Here is a 14,569-nt window from a genome sequence, read left to right as displayed (position 1 = left end):
AAGAAACTCATATTTTGCAGGTTACAAACTTCAAGTTGTAAAATATGCAGCTGAAAACAGTAATCGAGCAGCAGAAAGAAAGTTTGGAGAACCGTGATGTAACAATGGATTACTATTTCAAGTGACGTCAGTAGCGTGGCGCGCCGGTTGTTTACATACAAAGTGCCCACACAAGGACTACCGGCATCATTAGCGGTGATCATTTCTAAGTGACACGGAGGACAAAGAGTTTGAAGGAATTAAGGATTTGGAGTGACATAGAAGGTTTGAAAAACTATTATGGCTTTTACGCACGCCCGGTCTCCGCTTAGTCGGGGGCCGGCGCTCGGCCGAGTGGCTGTCCGCGAACGGTGCGCGGGGCTCGGACATGGCCATTACGCACGCCCGGTCTGTCTGGAAGTCCACGCCGCCACACGCTTGGAAGTTTGTTTTGTTTAATAAAGAGCCGTTTACCAAACCCACGTCTATCCTTGTACTTTGTTAACGCTACAATATAGTTATATAGTAGATCTGTGGAATAAAGACGAGGCTGACGTCAGGGCGCACGCGCGGCGATGTTGACAAAGGACGAGGAATTTGATCGATGGATTTAATGGAATTAAATTGCACGAATGGTTTGATAATATTATTGGCTTGTATTATAGTTATTTGAAATATAGTTTATCTATCGTTATATGAGCCTGTGGAATATTTTGAAGTGCAAGCGCCCTCAGCCGTGCGCACCCATTGTTGACAAAGAACGATCGATGGATTTAATGAATTGGAGTGACACCGATGGTTTTATAAACATGTTATTCATGTAATAGTTGTCCTTAATCACTCTATATGTTACGTCAGGCCCCTTCTCAGCTCTTTGTTTGTGTTTGTCACGTTAGCATACCTATCGTTTAGCCTGTTGTTGCTATTTAATGAATTGGAGTGACACCGATGGTTTTATAAACATGTTATTCATGTAATAGTTGTCCTTAATCACTCTATATGTTACGTCAGGCCCGTTCTCAGCTCTTTGTTTGAGTTTGTCACGTTAGCATACCTATCGTTTAGCCTGTTGTTGCTATTTAATGAATTGGAGTGACACTGATGGTTTTATAAGCATGTTATTCATGTAATAGTTGTCCTTAATCACTCTATATGTTACGTCAGGCCCGTTCTCAGCTCTTTGCTTGTGTTTGTCACGTTAGCATACCTATCGTTTAGCCTGTTGTTGCTATCGTTTAGCCTGTTGTTGCTCGTTCATGACTGTTTTTGGTGTGGGATTTTGTTGAATAAATCCCCCCAAAATGCGACTTATACTCCGGAGCGACTTATATATGTTTTTTTTCACTTTTTGGGGCATTTTATGGCTGGTGCGACTTATACTCCGGAGCGACTTATAGTCCGGAAAATACGGTAATCGTTTTTGTATGCTTCTGCCTAATTTTAAGTAAATTGGGAAACTTAAACACGATTTATTACACTGACCTCCCATGATGAGACAGTATTTTCCATTGCCTATGCTCATCTCATCACTTTTATCAAATCATATATTAATAAAGCACATATTAACCACGAAATATTTCATATGCAGTTTCACAACCTATGGAGTGTTTGTTCAAGACTCTTTTAATTTGTCCTTTTCTTTGAATGCCATCTAATATAAAACATTAATAAAGACCATTAGGTAGTTTTCTTTCTACATTTCACGCAATGTACAGTTAATGTACATTATACAGTATTACTTTACTAATAGGAGGCATTCAAATTATTTTAAGGTAAGAATTCAATTTCATACTCACAGTATTAAGCTTTCCAATGATACCAGCCTTTAAAAAAAAGATGAAAAGTAGGAGATTATGTCAATTTTAAACTCAGATTCAACATAATTTTGAATTCAACCAGAATTTTCACTGGTTTGGAAAAGTCAAACCTTTCTTAAAATTTGTCCAACACAGTTATCCTTTTATCACTGGGATCGTCTTTAAAAGATCTGTCTGATAATGTGTAAATCAATTTAACTTTACACACCTAACAGTACAGATCAAATATTTGACTCAACATCCAAAGTAATTCCCTACAGACAAGGTCATCATGGTTAGCCTGCTTGACGACGGCACGTCGGGATGACATCAGGATCACGTTATCATATCCAAAGAAGGCTAACGCAAATGGTAGTAGTGGTGAAAAAAGAAAGAAGTTGATGATTTCCTTACAATCAAAACAAGAAATCATAAGAAAACATGAGCGCAGAGTGCGTGTGAGTGATCTTGTGAAACAATATGGCTATAAAAACGAGTCAACAATTTCGACGATCATTAAGCAGAAGGAAGCCCTCAAAGTGGTCAAGCCTTCCAAGGGGATCATCATCATCTCTAAACGTCGCAGCTCTACCCTGGAAGAGATGGAATGCATTTCTGTAAAAGAAAAATCTGCAGTGGTTGAGTGATGGTGAGGAGGAAGGTGAAGCAAAGAAAAGAAAGCCTGAATTGAGTGGAAGTGAAAAGGGTGAAGGTGAAAGTTAAAAAGAAAATGTAAAAAATATATAAAAAATAAATAAGCTAAATTAGTTTTAAGTTAGCGTTATGTAAGTTAGATAAAACAAAAAATAGAAAACATATACATATGAAATATTTTTTAAAAAATAAGCTAAGTTTGAAGTTCACATACTGTAAGTTCGAGTATGTGAAGTTACGTAGCGTATGTGTCTCTAAGGTACAGTGACAATAAAAACTCCTTTTTATTGATTATTTCTTTGTAATTTATTTCTCTTTATCCCTCTCTGATATAATGCATTTGTTTTATTACTGTGTAATTACCTGCAGTATTTTTTAAGGAGTTATTGTGGGGTTAGGGTTTTTTGGCTGTGGAATGAATTAAACGAATTACAGTGTATTCTTCTGGGAATATTTGATCCAACACACGGCTATTTCAAAATATGACGTAGGTCCTGGAAAGAATTAAATTAGAATGTAGAGATTTAACTGTACGGATTTCATATCCATGTCCACTATACAAAACGCTCAATTTACAAGCTAGCTTTCGAACAAAATACAAATAGGCCATTTTTACTCACGATTTGATAATTCCTTTTCTCTATTTCCTCCCCTCGAGGTTTACCACTAATGGGCAGATAATGAGTTCAAATTACCTGATAAATATTCGACTTCGCCCTTCTAGAAAATGTCCAAGTCGGTCTGCAAAACAAGCGAGCGTATCGATGACCTCCTCCACTACTTGAACAATGTCGCCATTAAGTGGCGCGAAGCACAGTACAGTACTCACTGCGCATGTACACAAGAGGAACTCGACGACCGTCCAACCACGCACCAAAGCGCATGAAATTCGGTTTAGTTAAACCAATTAGTTTATTAAGGTCTTTATTTTTCTTTTTAATAAAACTACAGCATACAATCACAATACAAAATCGAAAGATGTGCAGTCAACCAAACAGTTCAACCAATTAAACTCCTGGGAGTTTAAGATCAGGGGATGTTGGAGAATATTTGTCAATTTTCCCACATGTCCTGAGTGTTGTTAGTCACCTAAATGTTGAACAGAGGCTGAGATGTACCAAAATCAAATTCCTTGTTTGGCATGCTCAAACATGGCCATTAAAAATTCTTGAATATTGAATCAAGGTCTTTATTTTTGTTTTCAATTAAACTACAGTATACAATCACAATACAGAATAGAAAGATGTGCAGTCAACCAAACTAATGCAAGACATTTAGGAGGATAAATTACTTAAATAAGAAGAAGAACAGCTAATTGTTATTATCAGTGAAGTTCACAGTGTTTCCACAATCTTTTGGTGAATAGCTTTGGGGTTAACCCTAACCCTAACTCACATCATCCACATGAATTTAGAATAAGATTTTAAATACAACAAAATATGGTTGATTTGCAAAATTGTAGAGTGAATATGAAAACCTTGCCAATACCAACAGGTCAGTAACATATTACACACACACACACACGCACACACACACGCGTGCGCGCGCGCACACACACACACACACACACACATACGGTGCCGTCCCGACTACACGCGTCACCGGCGTGACGAAGTGTAAATGAGCGACACGCAGCACGTCAACACAACTCGTTCAACTGCGAGACGAATAGGGAGCAAATTTGAAAGGGCAATAGGATTTTTAAATTTATTTTAAATTTACCAAAACCACATTTGTCTTTAGAGTCCGCTCATTCGAAACGTTAACTATAGTGGTGCGATGAGGCGTCTTCACTCGGGCCTTGCCCACATTGCCGTCACCAAGGAAACGGGGCGTGGAATTAGCGTCGCTGAAGTCGGTAAGCGCTGTGATTGGCTTAATCCTCGTATGATGTAGTAACGTGTCATGGTTCCATGTGGCCTCGCTTAATTGCAGAATCCGCTCAACTTGGATGAAACTGATGTTGGGAGGCCCAGATTCAGCCCGCTCCCCTTCACCTTGACTAGAGCAGCCTTTATCGCTAAAGCTCTGTCGCATAACATTCTCCTCACCCTCACAGGTAAGTCACTCTTGTCTTGTGTGTATTTGTATCGGTCTTTTGCATCGGAGAGAAGGTAACATTTACTGCTCCAGTACCATGCAAGCTGAACGCATATACTGAGCAGTCTTAAAAACGTATACTGTGGAGAGGTACCAATTCAGCAGTTATAAAACTAAAAGCTACTTGGTAAACTCATACGCAAGCCCATTTACTAAAATAAGTCATTCTGTGAAGTGTTCTAAGGGTGTAAACATCTGAGTAATTATAGTACTTTCAAAGCGGTTTTTAAAATCAATAACACCACTAAAGCCTGAGAATTCTTTGATAACATAAACATTTGAGGTACATTACAATGCATAACAATCATTACATTTCATAGTACAAGATCTTCTCCCATCCTTAAAAAAACAAAACAAAACAGTATATTTCCTGAAGATTGAAATGGATAAAATAGGCAAGGGGCCAAGAATGAAATGAACATCTGGACAAAAATAACACTTGTATCTCATATGAATATATTTTGATAGCATATGCATGAAGCTTTGATTGTCTATTTATTTAAAACTTTTGGAATTCCATGCCCTGTCAGTTTGAAATAATTTCTTGTTTTTTCATGAAAAGGGTGAAATTAAGAAAAATCACAAATCGATTAATTGAAGAACTTCATACAGATTAATTGAGTATTGAAGTTAGTTATTGTTAGTTGCAGCCCTAGTGGACATGATAATGATAATATTAGTTTCAAGTTTGGCAGGACCATTACCCTGCACACTACTAAAGCACATTGAAATAGACAACTCAGTGCACCGCTGTTTTTAACTGGACACATTAGTATTGTTCTACCGTTGCAATAAATGCAGATGTTGTTGGTGGTGGTTTTTCATTAGTATGTGGAAAATTGTACTTTTTTTTTCCTCTTACTGTTGTGGTTCTCCCATTCTGGTATTCAACAGTGCTCTTCCACCATGCTGACCCACCTGTTCCGTATTCATGGCCTGGTGGTGGCTTCCCATCCTTGGGAGGTCATTGTAGGCACCGTCACCCTCACACTCTGTATGATGTCCATGAATATGTTCACTGGAAATGACCAAATCTGTGGCTGGAACTTTGACTGCCCCAAAACAGATGAGGTGAGTAAATGCAATGACGTAATCTACTTTAAATATTAAAACTGTGGTTGAATTGTTTTTCATTTCACATCAAGCTGGCGGCCAGCATCTTGCCTGCCAGAATTGTACATGTTGATTATAGGTTAAAATAGTTTATTTAATCTCCATGATCTCTTGCCATACACTGGGCAACAGCAGATCCCGGGTCGGTCTTAACCATCTATCTCTATCAATCTCGCATGGTGCACAAATGGTCAGTTAGCATGTCTCCCTCATAGTTGTTGTGCTTTACATTTAAACTGTGGGTGGTCAGGCTCCCTCTCGCATTCCAAAACCATGCATTATCAAGCAGCCACAAGTCAGAATAGACCTGACTAATTATTATTTGGATCTCTGTATTGCAAGCTGAGAACACATGACACCACTGTATACACGCAGCCAACTGGACTCCATATCCACAGCCGAATCGTGCGTTACTCCCTCCAAGCTATGTAGCGCACATTACCGTATTTGCCGGTGTATTAGTCGACCTTTTTCGATCCAAAATCGACCGAAAAAAATCGACCTCGACTTATACACCGAGTCATAAAATTTAACTTCGTATTCATCGCTTCAAATGTGATGGTAACCAAGGCCGTTTGTCATGCATCTCATTGTGCGTGGGTGTGCGTCCGTCAGGCTCATCAAACAGCGAGAAACTGAATCATTATAAAGCGTTTGTCGCATTAACATGCATCCTCAGCAACAATTTCAAATATTCTCACCTCAATAACGGACATCGAAAGCCAGGCAGCGACGATGACTGCTAGGGGGAAGTACTGGGTATTGAGCGAATGTGCGAGTCATCGCGCGTCAAGCAACGACAATAACTACATTGTAAACATTCAATCCCCATGTCTAAATGAATGTCGTTGGCACTTAGAAAATATTCGCCAAACTTGGCCAGACTTCCAAGGGAAGAGGCCAAATTTTCACTTGTCCTGGCCAACATGGGGAACCAGCCGAGGCGGACTCTTTATGGCGCAAGAGCCGTTGGCACTTAGAAAATATTCACCAAACGCTCTCGATGGGACAGAAGATGACCTTATCTGGGAAGAGGAGGAGGAAACTGAGGATAGAGAAGACCAAGAAGATGCCCTTTATGACGACAAACTAAACGAAAACGAATGGAACGAGCTTTTCGGAAATAGCGACGATGAAGACGAATTTTGAACTCTATGTACCGGCAATCACTTTATAATTATAATTTGTTGTTTTTTAACTAAAAATAAACCAGTTTCTAAGAGTGTTCATTGTTGTTAGTCTCTCTCGGCGCGTAATATCACAGGGTCATGAAGTAAATAATATTTAAAATGGCGTATAGATCGCTCGCTACAAACTCGCGAATTTGAACACATTTCGTCAATAAATTTCGCATATTTCTGATTGAATTTTGAAGTTTAATATATTGCAACAATTGAGCTCGACTTACACAAAGGATATATCATAAAATCGTAAATTTCCATCGAATTTTAGGGGGTCGACTTAAACGCCGAGTCGACTTATACACCGGCAAATACGGTATTTGTGCATTGATTAAATGAAATCATTTCCTGTACATATTGTAGTGTCATGTTGCGGAAATTCTTGTGTTCTTTTCATAAATAAGCCGCACCGTACTATAAGCCGCATGTGCACAGAACACAGTACACAGAAAGCCTTTTCAAAGTTTTAATAACATACCTTAACATTTCTTTCCAAACACTGTCTGTGACGCGGCAGTAATACCGCAGCAACACGGAAGTAACACAGCACTAATAGAGCTGGATTTAAATAAACATACCAGTAAAAGTCACTGAGATGCAGTGGTAACACAGCAGCAACACGGTAGCACAGCATTAACAAGGCTGTTAAAAAAAACATACGAGTAAAAGTAAAAAAAGAGCCAGTAAAACTTCATCTTCCACCTGTGCACTGAAACCATTGAAGTCCTCCTCCTCAGTGTCCGATTGGAATAGTGTTAGATGTCCTTCGCCACACACTTTCTCACTCTCTCTTTGGTTGGCGCTTTTATACATTTCTTCTAGCATTTTCCATGATGAGGGTCTGTTCATGCTAATTTTATTCATGCGCTAAGTTCCCTTAAACTAGCGAGCTATACATATAGCTCCAGAGTAGACGTGACTGGGAAATAAAGAAAGAAAAGGGTGACACAACACGATGTCATCAACAATGGCCCAAATCGACTGCCTTTAACTTAAAAGCGGCATCATATGCATTTCTTTTGTCCCCCATAATGACGGTTTGTGTATAAAAGCTTCCTTTCTTCAGTAATGTCCATCTTGATCTCGTTCTCTCTCTTCTTTAAGTGAATTATATGGCACTATTTGCCTGGCGGATGGACATGCAATCAACACATCTCTTTTCTCCCCAGTGACCGTGTCACATATCCCTCCGCCCAGCAAAGCGGTGCCGCACAACAGCGGTCCACAGCCTTTATACGAGTGTATAAAAGTGATCAAATCATCACAAAAGTCACAGAAAAAATCCATAGATAAACCGCACCGGACTATAAAACTGCAGGATTAAAAATTTGAGAAAAAAGTCGCGGCTTCCTCCATGTTGACACACTAGTTCAGTCAGTGATTCTCAACCAGTGTGTCATAGCACATCAGTGTGCAGTGACAGATCATCTGGTGTACCGTGGAAGATTATCTAATGTCAATTATTTTGATAAAAAATGCTTAGCCAACCACATATTGTAACAGGCACAAAACAAAGTGCTGTTCTACTCGATGACTCAAGGTAGATAATTAACCTGTACCACTTTTGTGAATTATTTGGCTCAATGCTGTGCCGTGATTTTTTCCCAATGTAAAATATATGCCTTGGTTCTATAAAGGTTGAGAAACATTGCTATAGTGTATAACATTATTGTGCTCGACTAGCGTGGGGAATAAAAGGAGATGCCATGATTGAAAATCGCTGTGACCAGTCACAAAAATCAAACCCATAATCTGGAGGAACCACCCTATACATACCTACTGTATGGATTTGAAACTGAACTTGTTGAATTGAGTTCCAAAAATACAACGCTCCATATTAGTCTGCCAAACTCTGCCCACATTCAGTGATTAACCTTGACATAATTTTCAAGTTATCCATTTGTATTATCTACTCTTTCATACTGTGTATTTTATCAGACATCTGCCATGCTGCATTTTAAGTATCATACTTATTATTTATATTGTAGTAGAGATGTGTTACAAGGGATGTCCTTTTACCATATTTCTATGCACCATGTCGTTAACATCTTATTGAACACTATGCAACCCATTTTTAACTGTGTGCACATCCTTTTGACAGCAAATTCTGAGCAGTGACATAATTATCCTGACCATCACACGTTGCATTGCCATCGTCTACATTTACTTCCAGTTCCAGAACTTGAGACAACTGGGATCCAAATATATTTTAGGTATCAAAATTGTTGGTCTTACTCAGAAGGACAATTACTAAAATCAGTTTTGTGTGTGATTTTTGACTCATCCTTTTTTTTTTTTTTTTCAGGCATTGCAGGGCTCTTTACAATTTTTTCTAGCTTTGTGTTCAGCACAGTGGTCATTCATTTCCTTGATAAAGAACTGACCGGCCTCAAGTAAGTTGTTAAAAATCATCATCTTCTTCTTCTACTTCCTCTTCTTCTTCTTGTTATTATTATTATCATTGTTATTATTCTAGGGTTGAAATAAGCCGTTTCACATCACTGTTTATACACCAGGATTAATAGTTTGCGCCTCATTATTACATATTGAATAGCAACTGGGAATCACACGAAGTAGTGATGAATATTGGGAACCTTCCCCATGTTCATTTGAAAGAGCCAGCACATGATTGGCTAATACAAATTGTCTGAGACTAATTGTCAATTACAAATGGTCTGAAACTAATTGTCAATTAGTTACTCCCAGCACGACCCTAAGCTATACAAAGAAGTGGTCTATTTAGCACTAGTGAAGAAAACAGGGACAGCACAGTAAAATAAATTTTCTGGATATACGGATCAGCTGCTCAAAATTTTATAAACAGCAAGTATAGTAAAAACAGTTATTCATACATTATATTCCATGATCAATTGGCCTACCATGCATGTTTTTGGAATGTGGGAGGATACTGGACAACCTGGAGAAAACCCACGCAGGCACGGAGAGAACATGCAAACTCCACACGGAGAGGGCCAAATAGAACCCACAACCTCTGAAACCCTAATAAATCAATCAATCATTAAATGAGCCAATTCCTTGACGCAGTTCCAAGGGACTGACCTCGAAAAAAAAACTCCACAAAATTAGAAAGTTGCTCCCTTCTCAAGGTATCTCATTTTTCCACAGTTGTTTATTTATTTATTCATTTATTTATTATTTTGGTTATTTTTGGTTTTCCTTACCTTCCTGGTGGTTAAGATCATGGGATCTTAATACCTTTCTCGTATGGGTATGTCAAGCCCTTTGAAATGTTTCTGTGACTAAGGGCTATTTTAATAAATTTGACTTGATTCGCAAACTGCTCTGCAAAGAAAAATATTTTAAAATCTTAATTTCTGATTACTATTATTGTTATTGTTATTTTATTTGACTGCTGTCACACATTTGAGAAACTTCAGTGGTTCATTTTCTTTCTGGTGTGCCTTTCAGTGAAGCTCTACCTTTCTTTCTCCTCCTGATCGACCTTTCCAAAGCATGTGCTCTTGCCAAATTTGCACTTAGCTCCAGTTCTCAGGTACCAAAAATGTGCAGAAAAAATGTATGATTGATTTTGCAATGTCACTGTTTATTTTCAGGAAGAAGTTAGATTGATTTTTGGATTTCGCTATTTTTTGTTTCAGGATGAAGTTAGGGAGAATATTGCTCGAGGTATGGCAGTACTGGGACCTACATTCACTTTAGATGCTTTGGTGGAGTGCTTAGTGATCGGTGTGGGAACCATGTCAGGTACTGTTATTTCGAATGTGAAGGTAAAAAAGAAGCATAGCGAAAGTCTTGAGATTGGAAGTTGATCTTTATTCGATTATGGTTAGGGTTTAGTCGAAAAGTCGACCAGCTCGTTTGTGTCAATCACAAAAATTGCTCAAAACAAAAATGCATGCCACGAAATTAAAAACATTTAGTGCCCCCGGAACCAGTGTTAAAGTGTACCCACAGAGCTCCTACAATGAGGTCTTGCTGGGGAAAGGGAGTAATGATGTGAAGTTTGGTCAATCCCCTGCTCTTTAATGGACGGCATTATGTTTGAACTAGGTGACGTCATATCATTGACAGGACTCTGCACCTGCTATTGAGTGGATAGCCATATTGGTTGCCTATGGATGGAAATCATTTTCTTTTTCACTAGGTGACTAACATTTTCACTAGGCGACTTATATAAGCCGTTATATGGGAGAAAAAGTCTACTGTACGCCAGGCAGGCCACTGAGCAAGCTCCTCGCCACCGCTGCGGCACCTGCTTCCTTATTCGGTTTGAGTTGTCAACAAAATCCATATTTCTCGGACAGTAGACAACACCCATTTCTAACGAATCATCCCAATTTTGCAGCACCAATATTGATGAAAGGTTCATCACTCTGTCATTGGAAAGCCACCACAGGAAAAAAAAAAATAGCCAACTGCTGCAAGCTCGTAGGCCCCGCCGTCGCAGTGCCGCCGCTTGCTTGCTCGTTCAGCATGCTGTGTTGTCTACTCTACCCAATTTTAACGAATCTGAGTTATCCTTGCAATTTTGCAGTGTCAATATTGAAAAAAAACGTCAATCTGTCACCGACGACACGCGCTCTCTGTGCGACTGTGTGACATCCACGAGTATACTTTAAACCACTTTCGCATATCCGCATGGACAGTCGTTGCTGCGGCCTCTGTTTCATGTATTACTGACGATGAGCCGGCGCTGCTCGTTGGTGCCAGAGGTAAAAACAACACAGGTTAAAATTAGTTTCTGTTTTAGCAAATTCACACTGGACAAGCTTCATCTTCACAGTACGCCCCATTGCTACTTGGGCCAAAGTGTCTTCCACTCAATTGTGAGGGCGGTGCACATTAACTAAGCCAACTTAGCTTAGCAAAGCTTCCTGTCTGTGTAATATTACACGCATAGTCATTATAACACCCAAGAAAGTTGTTTATTCTATGAGTGTAAATTATTTGGATTTCAAGCTTCCACAATGCAATTATAAAATGCCTTGTAATTTTGTATATTTCAGGTGTTCGACAGTTAGAAATAATGTGCTGCTTTGGCTGCATGTCTATTTTAGCTAACTATTTTGTCTTCATGACATTCTTCCCTGCATGTGTGTCACTTGTGTTGGAGGTAAGAATCTAGTTTATCTTTCCATGCAGTCAAAGTGTTTGGAATTGTATTTATGATGCCTGTTTTTTTCCTGAAGCTGTCTCGTGAGAGTCAGGAAGGCCATCCGATTTGGCAACTGAGCCAGCTCTCTCAGGTGATGGAGGAAGAGCAGGATAACAAACCAAATCCTGTCACCCAAAGAGTAAAAATGATAATGGTAATACTAGTATTTTTTTCAGTCTGTTCATTGTGTTGTTTTTGCTAAGAACATGCTTGATGACTTATGTATCTGCTTTGTCTGCAGTCTCTGGGCCTTGTTATGGTTCATGCTCACAGTCGGTGGATTGCTGAGCCCCTATTGTTCAATGATGCGGTGGGAATTCCACTGAGTACCTTTGATGAACACCTGTCCCCCAGGAGGATCGAACCAGAGATACCTCTGTGTCATTTTTACCTCACCAGGTAAGTGGACATCAACATTCCAGCTTCTGTCAAACAACACATCAGGAGTAAATCAATGTCAAAAAATGTTTTCAAATTGTTGTCAAAAAACATCCTACCCATGGCTCACTAATTAGTAATTTACATTTGACTCAATCACAGTCTTAACGACCACACATAAATTCTCACATCAATAACAAGACATCAAGCCTCTTATGATGATGGGACTGCTGTGTGAGGTGCTCAGCTTCAAAGCCACAGCAAGACCAAAATACAGATAAATGTAATAATTGGTCTGGTTTATGTTTGTGAAATGAGCTATGAGGAGGAGTTACATACAATCTGCATGCAAAAGACATGAATGAGTAATGATAAACACATTGTTTTAGTCCCATCCATCCGATCAGTGCTGCCCGTAGCCTACTTCAGCACCTCAGCGCATGCTCCCTGGGAGAGAGATGGTTCAGTGAAAACTGTTTTTTAGTTACCATATTTTCCTCACCACAAGGCGCTTCGGGTTAAAAGTCACAGACTCAATTGCGAGGTCTATTTTGTATTTAACCCACACATAGGGCGCAACGCGTTATAGGGCGCATGATTCATGGTCAACAAAAAAAACGTCACGGGAGCAAGACAATGAGTTTGGTTGTACTTTATTTTACTGTTTAACCCTGTACTCTATTGTACTCACATTATTGTTAATCGATATTCATACATAAATCCGTCTAAGTCCTCATCTTCTGTATCCAAATTAAACAGTTGGGCAAATTCGCCCCTAAACATGCCAAGTTCCCTCTCGTCATTGTCTCATTGTTGTCACGTTGCTCTTCTGCATTGATCCTGGCTTTCCAGAAAGATCTAATTGTGCCTCATAAGCAAGTCTCTTTGTCTGTCATTTTAGAGCAGGGGTCACCAACCTTTCTTAAAGGGCTAGGGACATCCCTTTTTTTTTTCAATTAGAACGGAATTTGATAGAATGTATAAAGTGAACACATTTGCCGCATTGGAAATTAAAAATGGACACCGATTACTAAGAATAAAGCTGAAATGAAATTCCAGTTTATCGATCGGGTCCCGCACGAAGCCAAACTGGCGGCGCCATTACTGTGACGTCACAAGTTGTACATCTGGATGTCAACAAACGCAAACAACATGGCAGATGATAGCGACAGCTCCGTTTCTAGCGGCAATATTAGCATCATTTTATCCGATTCAGAAACCTCTTTTGACACAGAATATGATGAATCTAGCAGTTCACTTGGGCTGAGCTGAGCACGTTTTCTGAATTGTGCCCCTCCCGTCACTCTGGTTAGGTTGGCATTGTAAAAAGTGCTCTTGGGGGCTTTAGAGTGCCGATTATTGCTTTTATTGCTTAAATCGCATTTTCTCGACGAGCTGAGCACGTTTTCTGAATTGTGCCTCTCCCGTCACTGTGGTTAGGTTGGCATAGTAAAAAGAGTAGAGTGCCGAGTTGACCACTGCGCATGTAGAAATGAACATCTGCAGCGTTTGGTTTAGGTTTTAGGCGCATTTTTAATTTTATTTCTTAAATCGCATTTTTTCGACGAGCTGAGCACGTTTTCTGAATTGTGCCCCTCCCGTCACGCTTCGACATACTTTTCAAAGTCAAAGTCTCAAAGTCTCCTTTATTGTCAATTCCTCCGCATGTCAAGACACACAAAGAGATCGAAATTACGTTTCTCACTATCCCAGGGTGACAAGACAGAGTTCACAACGCACATACAAGTAAACAACACAGGAAAATTAAAACAAGAAGATGAACAATAAGAGTGATAGCACGCTAGCCGCTCCCGATGCACAGCAGAGTCCGGAAAGATGACAGTCAACCAGGCCACTGTGAACACGAGCACACAGCAGGCACGCACTGTCCGGTTCGTGGATCCTATCAGGCGAACTCAACCCATCTTGTCGTCCCGCGAACGAACGTACGCCAGGATAATTGAAGGCACGGCTAGGCGAGCTGGGTTGGCCGCAAACCTGGCCCGACGTCTCCGCGCTGGCCCCTCTTCTCTTTTTGTTTACATTCACTGAAGCTAAACGCGTACAACTTGAGACGTCATGAGACGTCACTTCCGGCTGGCGGCTCGGTGCAGTCAAACTCGTCTGTGCGGCAAATTTAAATTATATTTTTCAGAGCGACAGCTTCCTTTTCGTTGTTTCGAGCGTCAATTTATATTTATAAGCCCATAAGGTAACTAAAACCGATTTAT

General features: G+C 39.8%; 1 protein-coding gene across 1 annotated transcript in view; it reads left to right on the top strand.

Moving 5' to 3' along the window:
* Nucleotides 1-4,326: 4,326 nt before the first annotated feature.
* The window catches only part of hmgcra (3-hydroxy-3-methylglutaryl-CoA reductase a), a 52,337-nt gene continuing 42,094 nt past the window's right edge, over nucleotides 4,327-14,569 (top strand). Inside the window, exons 1-9 of the mRNA XM_088377272.1 lie at nucleotides 4,327-4,488; nucleotides 5,424-5,600; nucleotides 8,925-9,036; nucleotides 9,129-9,216; nucleotides 10,253-10,337; nucleotides 10,444-10,549; nucleotides 11,812-11,918; nucleotides 11,995-12,114; nucleotides 12,202-12,359. Coding sequence (XP_088233398.1) covers nucleotides 5,436-5,600; nucleotides 8,925-9,036; nucleotides 9,129-9,216; nucleotides 10,253-10,337; nucleotides 10,444-10,549; nucleotides 11,812-11,918; nucleotides 11,995-12,114; nucleotides 12,202-12,359 — 941 coding nt within the window. The 5' untranslated portion in view covers nucleotides 4,327-4,488; nucleotides 5,424-5,435. The remainder of the gene's footprint in view (nucleotides 4,489-5,423; nucleotides 5,601-8,924; nucleotides 9,037-9,128; nucleotides 9,217-10,252; nucleotides 10,338-10,443; nucleotides 10,550-11,811; nucleotides 11,919-11,994; nucleotides 12,115-12,201; nucleotides 12,360-14,569) is intronic.

This window comes from Syngnathus floridae, chromosome 5 (genome assembly GCF_059516105.1).
Source record: "Syngnathus floridae isolate MCC-2025c chromosome 5, RoL_Sflo_1.0, whole genome shotgun sequence".
NCBI lineage: Eukaryota > Metazoa > Chordata > Actinopteri > Syngnathiformes > Syngnathidae > Syngnathus > Syngnathus floridae.
Note: the sequence above shows the minus strand (reverse complement) of the source record. Positions and strands in the feature narration are given on the sequence as shown.